This window comes from Thamnophis sirtalis, unplaced genomic scaffold (assembly GCF_051295495.1).
Source record: "Thamnophis sirtalis isolate CommonGarterSnake01/CBP01778 unplaced genomic scaffold, rThaSir2_p1.2 scaffold_4, whole genome shotgun sequence".
Taxonomy (NCBI): domain Eukaryota; kingdom Metazoa; phylum Chordata; class Lepidosauria; order Squamata; family Natricidae; genus Thamnophis; species Thamnophis sirtalis.
In genome coordinates, this window is record NW_028261384.1 from 43,481,692 (window position 1) to 43,493,867 (window position 12,176).

The 12,176-nt window shown below is 36.4% G+C and overlaps 1 protein-coding gene across 2 annotated transcripts in view; it reads right to left on the minus strand.

Moving 5' to 3' along the window:
- Window positions 1-12,176, minus strand: part of COLQ (collagen like tail subunit of asymmetric acetylcholinesterase) — a 55,434-nt gene that overhangs the window by 15,069 nt on the left and 28,189 nt on the right. For both annotated transcript variants that reach the window (XM_087712818.1, XM_087712817.1), the window contains exons 9-13: window positions 11,404-11,448; window positions 9,065-9,100; window positions 6,992-7,072; window positions 3,810-3,870; window positions 1,149-1,285 (exon numbers count right to left, since the gene is read on the minus strand). In XM_087712818.1, the coding sequence (XP_087568944.1) occupies window positions 1,149-1,285; window positions 3,810-3,870; window positions 6,992-7,072; window positions 9,065-9,100; window positions 11,404-11,448 (360 nt within the window). The remainder of the gene's footprint in view (window positions 1-1,148; window positions 1,286-3,809; window positions 3,871-6,991; window positions 7,073-9,064; window positions 9,101-11,403; window positions 11,449-12,176) is intronic.

The window sequence follows — 12,176 nt, forward strand, 5'->3', positions numbered from 1 at the left end:
CCTAGGGGGTCACAGCAAGATCGACAGCAGTTTACAACTTCCGCGACACCTCATTTTAAAGCCCATAAAAACTGAATTGAATGAGCTATTAAATGTTAAATTTGCTTTAAGAATGGCTGGAAAATTCGATTCGGAAGAACAAAGGATCATTGACAGAATAAAATGCATTGCCTTTCGAGAGGCACCTCGTTTGAATGCTGTTCGAAGGGCTAATGGTGGTCATACTGACTATTAAATCGTGTCAATAAACTCAGTTTTTGATGGGCTTTCGAATGGTGTATGAATTATTTGTGTTGTTATTACAAGTGTTGCTGTGACCCCCTAGGAAAAGGTTATGCCCCGCCCTGTACATATCTCCTCGTGTGCTATTCAATTATAGACAAAGATACAAAGAATTTAGAGAAAATGTACTTGAATTGTACCATTACAATCATTAAATTGTATTATTAAATGTATTTTCATTCAGAAGCAAAACATGACATTGTTAATCCAATAATTGCAAGAACGAAGTATTGGTAGTCCTTGCTTAGCAATCACAATTGGTACTAGCAACTCCATCACTAAGCAGCGTAGTTGCTAAGCAGAAAATCACAATGAACTCAGAACTTCTTTTCCCATTCAGACAATAAGCAAGTCACCACAACTGTTAAGTGAGGCATCATGGAAATGCAACTTATTATTTTTCTTCTGTGTTCTTCATTAACCAGATGTTGTGAATGCTCCAACACTGGAAGTTTTAAAGAAGATGTTGGATAACCATTTGTCTGTTGCCCTGTAGGCTTTCCTGCCTAAACAAGGGGTTGGACTAGAAGACTTCCAAGGTCCCTTCCAACTCTGTTATTCTATCCTATCCTATCTATCCTATCCCTGCTTATTGCAAGAGAGCTGGGAAGCACATAGAGAACACATGACTGCATAAAGTTGCAATAGTTGTACATTCAAGGATTGGTTGAAAAGCTGTTTTTTTACACTGTCATAGCCTTAAATGCTAAACGAAGCAATCAGTAAATGAAGATTATCTGCATGTCTCAAGAGTTACACTTTAAAAGCATTTAACTTAGTTATTATAATTGTTCCAGTTTATCAACAAAGCAATCCAGTTATGCTTCAATTACATAATATGCCATCTTAATTCCTGTCAAACTTACTGCAGGTACTTTGGAATAGGCCTCTCCAAACAGTGGTTCCTCGTACGGTGGACCATTCACATTTGGCTGAGAGTTGCAGAGACAATTTCCTGGAAGTCCTGGAAGTCCTCTTTCTCCCTTTGGCCCCATTAGTTGCCCTAGAAAATATCAGATTGCCAATTAATGATTCTGAAATAGAACAGACATATGAGAAAAAACAAACTGGGTATTAGCTGCCATATAAATCATTAATATTTATAATGCACAAGTGCTATAAATATATATTTTTCTTGTTAACTCTAATAAACTAGAGAATACATGTATAAACTTTCATATTTGGTTCTTGATGGGGATGTCACTGCCAGTGCCCAGGAAAGGGATTTTATTGGACTTGCAGCTCCCACCTGAAGAACTGGTGGCACCCATAGCTAGGAAGGTCTTCGTGCAACTTTGGGTTATGTATCATATATGCCCATTCCTGAATTGTAGAGCCATGCTCAGGCTCTTGGGATCTTCAGATTGGAATATTGTAAAATGTTTTACACCAGGACCGTCAAACTCAATTTCATTGAGGGCCACATCAGGTTTGTGTTTGACCTTGGGGGCCAGGGTGGGCATGGTCTGGGTGGGCTTGGCCAGCTTGATGTTACTTATGTCGGGGGCATCTGTGGTGGCCCAAGCATTCTGCCAGTAAAAACAGGCTCCGGAGCCCCATTTTCAGCTATGAAGGCCTCCTGCAACCCTCTGCCAGTGAAAATGGAGCTCTGGTTTCACTGGAAGAGGGCGGCAGGAGGCCGTTGCAACTGAAAATGAAGCCTGGTAGAACTGCAAGTGGCCCTCCCAACCTCCATTTTCATTGGGAGAGGCACTCTGGGCCAATCCTTTGCTGTTTCTAGGGCAGTCCCACACGCCAGACCTAAGTATCTTGCAGGCCAGCTCCAGTTCCCAAGCCTTCAGTTTGACACCCCTGTTTTACACTAAGCTATACTTTAAGAGTATTTGGAAGCTCCAACGGGTGCAGAATGCAAGAGCATGGGAAGTTATTAGTGTAGTTACTCAACAGAGATGATACATCTACCCTATTAAGTGCATTGTTTTTAAGTGCAATTTAAGGTTCTGATTGTCATCTTTAAAGTCCTTCAAGATGGGGATACATATTAGACTATCTCTTACTTACCTGATTTGGCAGGAAGATACTGTCATTGAGAGAATATTGTTGGGGCCAGAAGAAGAGTATTTTTTTCTGTGGCATTCACTATTTGGAACATCATTCCCCTTGAAGTTAGATTGGTCTCATCCCCATTGGCATTTTATAAGGTCTTGAAAACTTGACTTTGTGACTAAACCTGGGCCGTGGGTGTGGGACAGAGCCTGTCTCCTGACTATGAATGATTGGTATATAATGCATGACTGCTATGTGTTTTATTTTTATTTTGTTATATTGTGTATTTTGTGTATTTTATTGTAAGCCACCTAGAGTCATAAAAACATGAGATGGAGAGCTATATAAATTGAATAAATAAACTAACATTGCTCTTTTACATATATTGCCCATCTTCCAGTCCTAAGTTGTAGCTGAACTGTTTTTACTCATGGTTTCATTCATCCTATATTTTTCATGGGCTGCAGGTGTTGCCCCAAAACCTGGGCACCTGAGTTGGCATGGAGTTCCTGAATTTAAGAGAAAAACACCTAATATCTTTGGAAATTTATTTTTTCACTTCCTAATACTAACACAATTATTATTTTATTATTAGTTTTGTATGCCGCCCACTCTCGAAAGACTCAGGGCGATACACAAATACTTCAGGCAAAGCAAAAAAAAAAGTTTACTGAGAATGGTCAAGTTTGTATGTATTGTACAGTACATACTTTTATTATATGATAAGTATATCCGAAAGCAACATATGAAACAATAAACTAATTTATGTGTTTGTTTTCATTAGCCATGACAAAAGACAGACATCTTTAGATAAGAATATGTTGCATCTCCTTGACTAGTCTGTTTGTTTCTCTCTTAACATTTGTAGCTTGTTCTCATTAGTGTCCCTTAAAGGCATAGTTTTGGCACATTAAAAAAATGGTTTTAGCTCAAAGAAAAACATGGTTTCCCAAACTTCAAAAGGAGGCATGACCATGCTAAAATGCTTGTATCATCTATATTTAGATGTTAATAATAAGCCTTAGAATTCTACACAATGCTGCATTTACATTAATGTAAGCTACCAGAAAATGGATGAATGTATCAATAATCTTGAATTTAAGAACAAAGATTGCACAGTAACTGAAAACTCTGTATATCTCTCTTATCTAATTCAGATAGAGAGAGAACTAATCTGTTCCTTGGTTCATTTATCTCTCATATGATATATCACATCAACTATCAATCTCACGCATCATAGATTCAAGGAGACAGAAGATAATACCATTCTGTTTTTCCTGCCACTGAACACCCTCCAGCATATAATACAATTATCAAGGGGGAGATATGCCATGTGATTTTAGCCATGGCAGTTTGCTTGCCAAATTCTACCTATACCTTCCCAAAAGCCTACTGACCCCAAAAATGCTATCTTAAAAAGATGAAATTCCTTCAGCTAGTGATTAAACAAGCATGAAAGGTATATTCTGTTTAGCATAATTATATTATTAAAATTAGCTATTAAGAAAGCCCAGTCTTACCTGCTATTAACTGTCCTGGTGGGCCTATACTTCCAGGGGGTCCTATGTCTCCTTTTTGTCCCTAAAAAAAGAACCTTATAGCTATTTCCTTACATATATACTATAAGCTGTAACATAAAGGAAATTACAAAGTCTTAGGTCAATATTTTTCAAACCTGGCAACTTGAAGATTAACTCGAATTCCTAGAATTCCCCAGAAAGCATGCCCCACACATCTACAGTTGTCAAGCTTAAAAAACAATGTCTTAAGCCATAAATCTAACATGCCTGTTAATCCAAACAATCAAGCTCTTCAATTTGGTAATTCAAAGTAAGAATTTATTTAAAATAAAGTCAATGAAATCAATCAGTTCCTCGTGTCTCTTATATGTGTAGATGTATTATCTGAACAAAATATGCATTTATTTAGTGTCAAAAAGATCGTCTTTATTTTCCTATTCTGTATTTTCCCTAAATGGGCAATTTCTCCAAGACAAAAATAATGTTTGCATGGGTATAGGAGAATCATTTTGTCAAACCTTGTCATTTCCAGGAAAAATTAATTATGGAAACATATTTTATTGCTGCCAAGCTGAGTTTGGCTGATTCTGAGAAGCTAAACAGAGGCAGATTGGGCTATTACTGGTACTTGCTATCTGAAACTCCCAGAAGTATGAGTAAGACCGGGAGGACAAAAAACCAGGTAGGAGACAATAAAAACCACAAAGCCATCAGGAGTCAGATTTGACTCAAATAAGTGTTTACCTTTTACTTGTAATAATTTATTGCTGTGGATAGATACGATTATACCATCACAAGATCTGCTATAACAAAAGACCTAGGCAGATTATTGAAAGACCACTTGGAGATCAATGATAATGTTTCTGGCATGTAAGCTTTTAATGGAAGAGGGAATACACTATTTAATGCCATTAGTTCCAACCAATGGCTAAGAGTTATAGTGCTTGGCATTTCTTGCTTTATTTCATATACTTCCACAGCAACGCCACTGTACAGCATTAAGATAAGCACTTGTTTTTACTAATTGTGTTTTGATTTCTGTGTGTGCTTTTGACTCCAGTTTGACTTCTGTCAATAACCTAGACTAGTTCTTGCAATTTTCACAGGAATGTTTTAAAGAAGTGGTTTGCATTATCTCCTTCCTAAGGCTGAGAGTGACTGACCCAACGTTACTCAGCTGATTGTGCTTAAAGTGGGACTAGAACTCTCACTCTCCTGGTTCCTAGCCTGGTGCATTTAACCTGGTGCATTATGGACAACCATATTAAGTCCCATAAGCTATTGGTATATAAAGCTGATTTGTAGGTTGGCAACATAGAGGGCACCATGAATATATAGAATATAGAACAATAAAATTGAAAGGGTCCTTGGAGACCTTCTAATCAAATGTTCTGCTCAAGCAAAAGATTTTATACCACTTTGGACAAATAGCTTCCAGTCTCTTCTTGAAAACTTCCAATAATAATGCATCCACAACTTCCACAAGATGCTGTTATATTGATTGTTCTCATTGTCAGTAAATTCTTTAGGTTGGATCTCACTTTTATGATCTTCCACCTGTTACTGTCTTGTCCTCAGGTGCTTTGGATAATAGGTAGACTCCTTCATTTCTGTGGCAGCTGCTCAAGTACTAGAAGACTACTACCATATAACCCCTATTCGTTCTCTTCATTAGATTAGTCATTCCTAGTTTCCTCAATTGTTCATTATACGGTTTAGCCTCCAATCCTCTAATCATCTTTGTTGCTTTTCTCTGCACTCTTTATAGGGTATCACATCTTTTTTGTATCCTGGTGACCAAAACTGGATGCAATATTCCAAGTGTGGGCTGACCAGTGCAGTATAAAGCAGTTCTATCACTTTATGTGATCTTGAAACTATCTCTCTGTTGATGCAACCTAGGACTGCATTATCTTTTCTGGCAGCTCAAGCCCATTGCTGGCTCATGCTTAAATAGTGATTTACTAGGACACCTAGATCCCTATCACACTTGATACTGTTGAGCCAGGTATCACCTTTTCTATACCTGTGCATTGGTTTTATTGCCAATATATTTGTTTTGATCTTTTTTTAAGGAAAAGGGAAGTGCCAGTAATACAAAACAACCATGTAGGAATTTACAAAGGAACTAATAAACACATTTATAGTGAATTGTTTGTTATCTTTCATTAAGGGGGCTTAAGGCCACTGCAAACAGAGATTAGCAAGATTCAAAAGCAATTAATGATCAGAGAATGAGGGAGAGAAGAAATTGGAAAAGCAGAGAAACAGAAGAAGAAAAAGGTTGATGGCTATAGGTCTGAAAACGGGCATTTTCCTGCAAATATTATACATTCTCAAGACATTTTCCAATAGCAATAATAGAATTCCTAAAACTGTGGCAACTGGAACAGAGTGTGTGTCATGCTTGTGATGAAGTTAGCCTATATATAGCCATTCTTAGTGCATCTAACCTGAGAAGACTCCAAGCATGAACTTAAAGGAGTCAATGAGATGACCAAGATGCATCTCAGAATGGAAGTGGAAGTAACACCTTCTTAATTTAGCTGCCACCACAGGCATTTAATATGAGGACGTCAGCTGGCTTTGGAGGCAGGAAATGGCTCAGTGGTGAGAAGTGTCTTTCTTATTTAACAAATAGTTTTTCAAGCACACATCTCAGCTTCTTCCCAGGGATGTTTCAAAACAATATTTAATCTAAAGAAAGGTTAAATCTATGATGATTATGAACATAAGATAACATAAATAAGATCAGTAGCCATAGTAATAGACTTGAGGTATCTACATTTCATTAGGCTTTGTTGCCCATTACCTTGGAGAGATTGAGGTGTAGACCAATGATCACTTTTGGAGACAACAAATTTAATGCCGGCATAGCTTTTTGAGGACAACAGTCAGTGGAGAACACATCAATTTAACAAAATCTTTAAGGAAAATATTTAAGTAACATGCTAGAAGCCATATTCCAGCCTGCCGCCCCTCCAAAAGCCAGCATTGTGATCAGAACTAGAAGTATGAGGGCAGAAAATCAATCAATCAAATGATACTTAGGGTGCCATAAACAAGGCCTTTATAGAAACAAAAATATTGTATGTAGATTTATATAAGAAAATTAAGTATATAGTAAAGAAGTTAGGGTTTTTAAAAAAGAAAAAAAAGAAAATATAGTACAGGATTCCTACTTGTTTGCCTCGTTTCCCTGGCCGTCCAGTCGGTCCTCTATGTCCTGATGCACCAGCTTCTCCCTTTGGACCCATTTCTCCCTTGATGGGGTGGAAAGGATAAAACCCAAATCTTCAGTGCAAAGATACACACTTGGTTATGAAACTGTCTTACTCAAAACTCAGCAGATATTCCACACATATGCCAAAAAGGATCATTCTAAATTGCTTGCGTAAATTAAGTAAAGTACATTTTCCTCACTGAATATTTCCTTGAAAGACAAATTAGTAAGCTGCATCTTAAAATGATGGGGAGAGAGTTAGAGCAGTGTTTTTCAACCACTGTGCCGCGGCACACTACTGTGCCGTGACATAGTGTAAGATGTGCCATGGGAAAATTACTTTATATATAGTCAATATAGGCACAGAGTTAAATTTTTTTAACATTTTCTAATGGTGGTGTGCCTCGTGATTTTTTTCATGAAAAAAGTGTGCCTTTGCACAAAAAGGTTGAAAAACACTGAATTAGAGAACCCTCAAGAAATAAATAATGATCATCACATACGTAGGTTGAGACTGATTGTCAAGTCTACCTGCTTTGCAGGCTCCTCTTTTGAATCAGTTTTGCTAATGAACCCTGCGAGCTTCAGTTAGCAAGTTTAGCATGATACAAATACTGGACTATACAGTAGCTCCATTCACCCGGGGTGTGGGGAGCTTAATAAGGATAAGGACCATAAGTTCACTAAATAATAAAAAGCTTCAGTCACTTTCTTTTCTCCTTGGTCAATGAAGTCACAATCCAGTGCTTGCATCCTATTCTGAAAACATAGATACTTTTCTTACTGCACTCTCAGAAATAGAAAACTAGTCAGACCATGGTGTTAACCATCAGCCCAAATAAATGTGAACTCAAACTGTTCCCTCTACTCTGTATTGAAACGGGTTCTAGTAACTAAGCAGAAACGGACAAGCTAAAATTCTTAATTCACAGAAAGCCTGTCCTTCTTTCAGGTGGCTTTAAACCCAAGGTCAAATGGATGAACATGGGAAAGGAGAATGAGAAGACACATGAAATGCATGAAAGTTCCTAGTGTCCCATTCCCCAATTCAGCCCTACCTACTAGTAGCATATGGACTCCAGGGGGAATTACAATCTTTCTCAGAGAAAGCAATCTTCCCTGAGCATCACTTGAACATCAAAATTAAAAAGGAAATAGTGAGCAATAACATCAGCAGAACCAAATACCTTCATTTGTTTACAACAATTTAAATGAATCTGCCTTTTCTCCCTCAAATGATTAACTAGTGTGATACCACCTTTAAGAATATTAATGGATTTGGTCCTTACAGTTATGATCAGATGGTTATTTTAACATGATATATAAACAGTCTAAAAACTCATACATATTAGTCATAGCAAAAATCCTAATTCCAAATGAAATTAAGAAAAGCTGCATGACAGTTCAGGTTATTTACCGTAATTACTCAAGTTGTAAATTTTCCAATAGTTTATATTGTCAACTTTTTAAACAAGCATTCCAACTTCACTTTTTTACCTGGAATTGAATAGCTGAGATCTGTACTGATCCTATTCTTTTGAATAATTAACACAATGTTTCTCAATAACTTTAAGATGTGTGGATATAACCTCCAAAATGACTGGGGAATTCAGGAAGTCCAGACATCTTAAAATTACTGAGGTTCAGTAAAGCTGCAATGACCTAATCAGAAGCAGCCTAATATATCCCACAGATTTAGATTTTGCTTCGGAAACTTGCTTAAACTTGTTTAACATACTTAAAATAGGTACAAAGAGGAGGCCAATAGGTATCCTACAGTGATTACAGTTTACTTACCTTGTTTGTGGGGAGTGGGGAGTGAAGGGAATCTATGCTCTTGTCTGTTTTCATAGTGGCAAGACAGATTGGAGTTGGGAATGAACAGTGCAATCTAATCCGTATTTATCTAATATTAAGTCCCACTAAAGACAATGAATTTTAGGAGTAAATTGTCTCCCAAAATCCCTTTGTAATATTAACTCCAACACATGTACATCTTGTGCACAGACTGAGTATCCCTGATGTATCTTACCTTTTGCCCCAACATTCCAGGCAAACCCATGTATCCCTGCAAAGAAAAAGTTGAATAAAAAAATGAACGATGCTTTAATTAAAAGCTCAAAGTCTCAAAAGTACTTTTTCAAAAGGCAATGTTCTTCTCATTCAAGAAGCTTCTTCAAGTTCTGACTGAAGCTTCTTGAATGAGAAGTGAAATGCCTTCAGGGAAATACAAAGAAAGTCCATTGTCTTTTGAAAAAACATCTTTGGGAAACCATACTTAGATGATTGAGAATCTCCATAGACATTGATCTTGGATTTGTTTATTTCTTTTAGATCATTTACTGGTTGCCCAACTGAGACCATGTGACTTTGGGCACAACACAAAAAGAATATATATATTAAAATGTTGTAGAAAAGACAGGATATGAAAGCCAGCTCTTCAGAGAAGGAAAAAGTTTATTGTGCAAGTTCAGAAACAATGGCCTGAACCCCGAATGAAAGCAGGAAATTCCTTTTATAGTTTATCGCTTTCAGCTAAAGCCATCTGTTAGTTTTGGATACACCCCTCAAGATTTGCCCTTGAGTTACAGCAATATTATGTCTTCAGGAAGTCATAATACATAGTCAGCTAATGGACAGACATGCATATATTTTGAGGAACTAACAATGTGTCTACCAAACAGATTTATAGTCAAGCCAGCAGATAGATTAAAATAGAGACTTTGCTTCAGCAGATTTCATGTGCAGACTTCCTAAAAGCAAACCTTTGCAATTTCTATATATGAACAGTTAAAGTTTAATATCATGAAACCCTAGTTTGGTTCAGGCTTGAGGCCTACTTTGGTTCAGCCTGCCATCTTAAAAGCAATGAAATGGCAATGAAATACAAATGAATGAATGAATCAATATTTGATTTAGTGTAAAGCAGGCTGAAAAATCTGTTTTATTAATATTGTAGAAGAGTTTTCTATTGTTAATATACAATACTTATACCATATAATCTATTTGAATGATGTAAGGACAGAGATAATTATAGTTATATTTATCCAGGTGAAGCAATGATAATTTGCATGAATTTAAATCATATCAGTTGTGCTGTTTTGACAATAAATAAGGATGAATGTGACTTTTAAACATAGACACATCTTAATTCATTGTATTTTGATTTTATAACCTATTTTTCACCTATTATGCTAATTTTCTTTCTCCCTGATTTTGCCTTTATGACCATCCATTTGAAAACACTCCCAAGATTATATAATTTTACACTCTGAGATATCTCTTTAAATGTGCATTTCTTCAATTATCCATTTATGTTCCCTATTCTTAGCTTAACCTCTGGCTTTGTCCTAGAATGACATCTCAGAATTACATCTTTAATACACTGGAGCAAAAACTATTTTGACAATATTGATCTTAAAGTACACACTGTGAATATGTGGTTTCGCATTTTAAGCTCACATAACTGAAACCTCCATCATGAAAGAGGAACAAAAAAGATTTGGATTCCTTGTAATGTTTAACATATGTGCTTGAGAATAATCATAATTCTGTCATTAAAAAGCTAGTGCAGTTTTAAATGCTGACATCATAAAATGAATATCTGTAATAATGTATTTCTTTAGTTGGCTATATCATATCTGCCAATCCTTGGTGGAAAATTTGACACACTGCTGTGTTGACCCTTGACTTTGGACCTATATAGTTATGATTTCCATTCTTGAAAAGAAATCCTGGGTTTTTAAGAGTTAGTCATTAGAGCCAGAAGATATTTTTCAGATATAGCCTGATCAGCAATGTTGTAAATCGGTATTTTTCAAACTTTGCAAATGCAGGTTAGGGAATTAATGATAGTTGAAATGCACAGATCTTCAAGTTGCCAAGTTTGGAAAAAAAAAACTGGTATTGAGAAAGCTAAACCACTCTTCTTTAAAGTCTTGAAATGAAGGGAAGCAACTTGCAGCTAGGAACCGTTCTTACAAATATAGGACTTTATAAAATTCCTTGTAAGAAGTTTCCAACATACTAAGAAACAAAACTCTTTTATAAATGGCCAAACTGTAAAACGTTCACTTTGCTCACCATTATTTTTTAACCTCACCTTTATTATTTTTTATAAATAATTAAAGGCAGCAAAAAAATCTAATTCTCTCTCCTATTTTCTCCACAACAGTCCTGTGAGATGAAGGGCTGTGAGAAATTGACTGGTCCAAAGTTATCCAACTGGCTTTCATACTTAAACTGGGACTAGAACAATCTCCTAGTTTGTAGCCTGATGCTAGATGCAAAACTGGTCTGAAAATCTAATTTTTTAAAAAAATACCCCTGATCTATATAAGATTGTTTGATATTATAGTAAGAAAATATTACCTTATCACCTTTGCTGCCTTTGACTCCTTTCTGTCCTTGAGCTCCCTGTGGAAAACCATATCAGAGCTATATAACACAGCAGTTAAAAGTGTGATTCTGTTTCCTCCAATATTCAATGTTAAATTAAATACAAAATTTCCACAGTCATGAAGATATGTTAGATAGATTTTTGACCTTCTCTACAATGGCAGTAGCTATTTATTACTGTTGGGAATTCTGGAGGTGAAATTCACACGTTTTCAAGTTGCCAATGATGAGATATGCTGTTTTAGGTTTCTGCTCTTCCTCCTTTGGAAATGATTTGGGCTAAGGTTTGAGCAAGCCCAAAACCATAATTTCTCTGCTACTAATTAACATACATCTATTTTTCAGGCTTTCACTTGATTAAAAGTTAGCTGTTTTAAGACTCTCATTAGCTTTAACAAACTGAGTCCTAAAGCAATTCTACTTTTCTGACAGTTCACACAGAAACCTGAAAAATGCTTTAATGAATAGTAAAGATGTGGTAGAGTTGGGTCCGCACAGGGGTTAGGCTTCCGTAAGCATGAGCAGTCTGATGTAATCATTCCTTACTTGCTGATTTCCTCTGGGCATCTGATTGGTCACTGGGCTGTGGAATTTCTCAGGAGAAGCAGGACTCAGCAATATGAAGAATTCTTTTTAAATGAAATTCTGAATCGAAGCAGTGTTTCTCTTTAAAGCAAACTTCTCTACTCTAACCCCCTCCAAAAAAACCTTTTGTGTGTATGGAGTCCCTGCACAAAAGTCCCTTT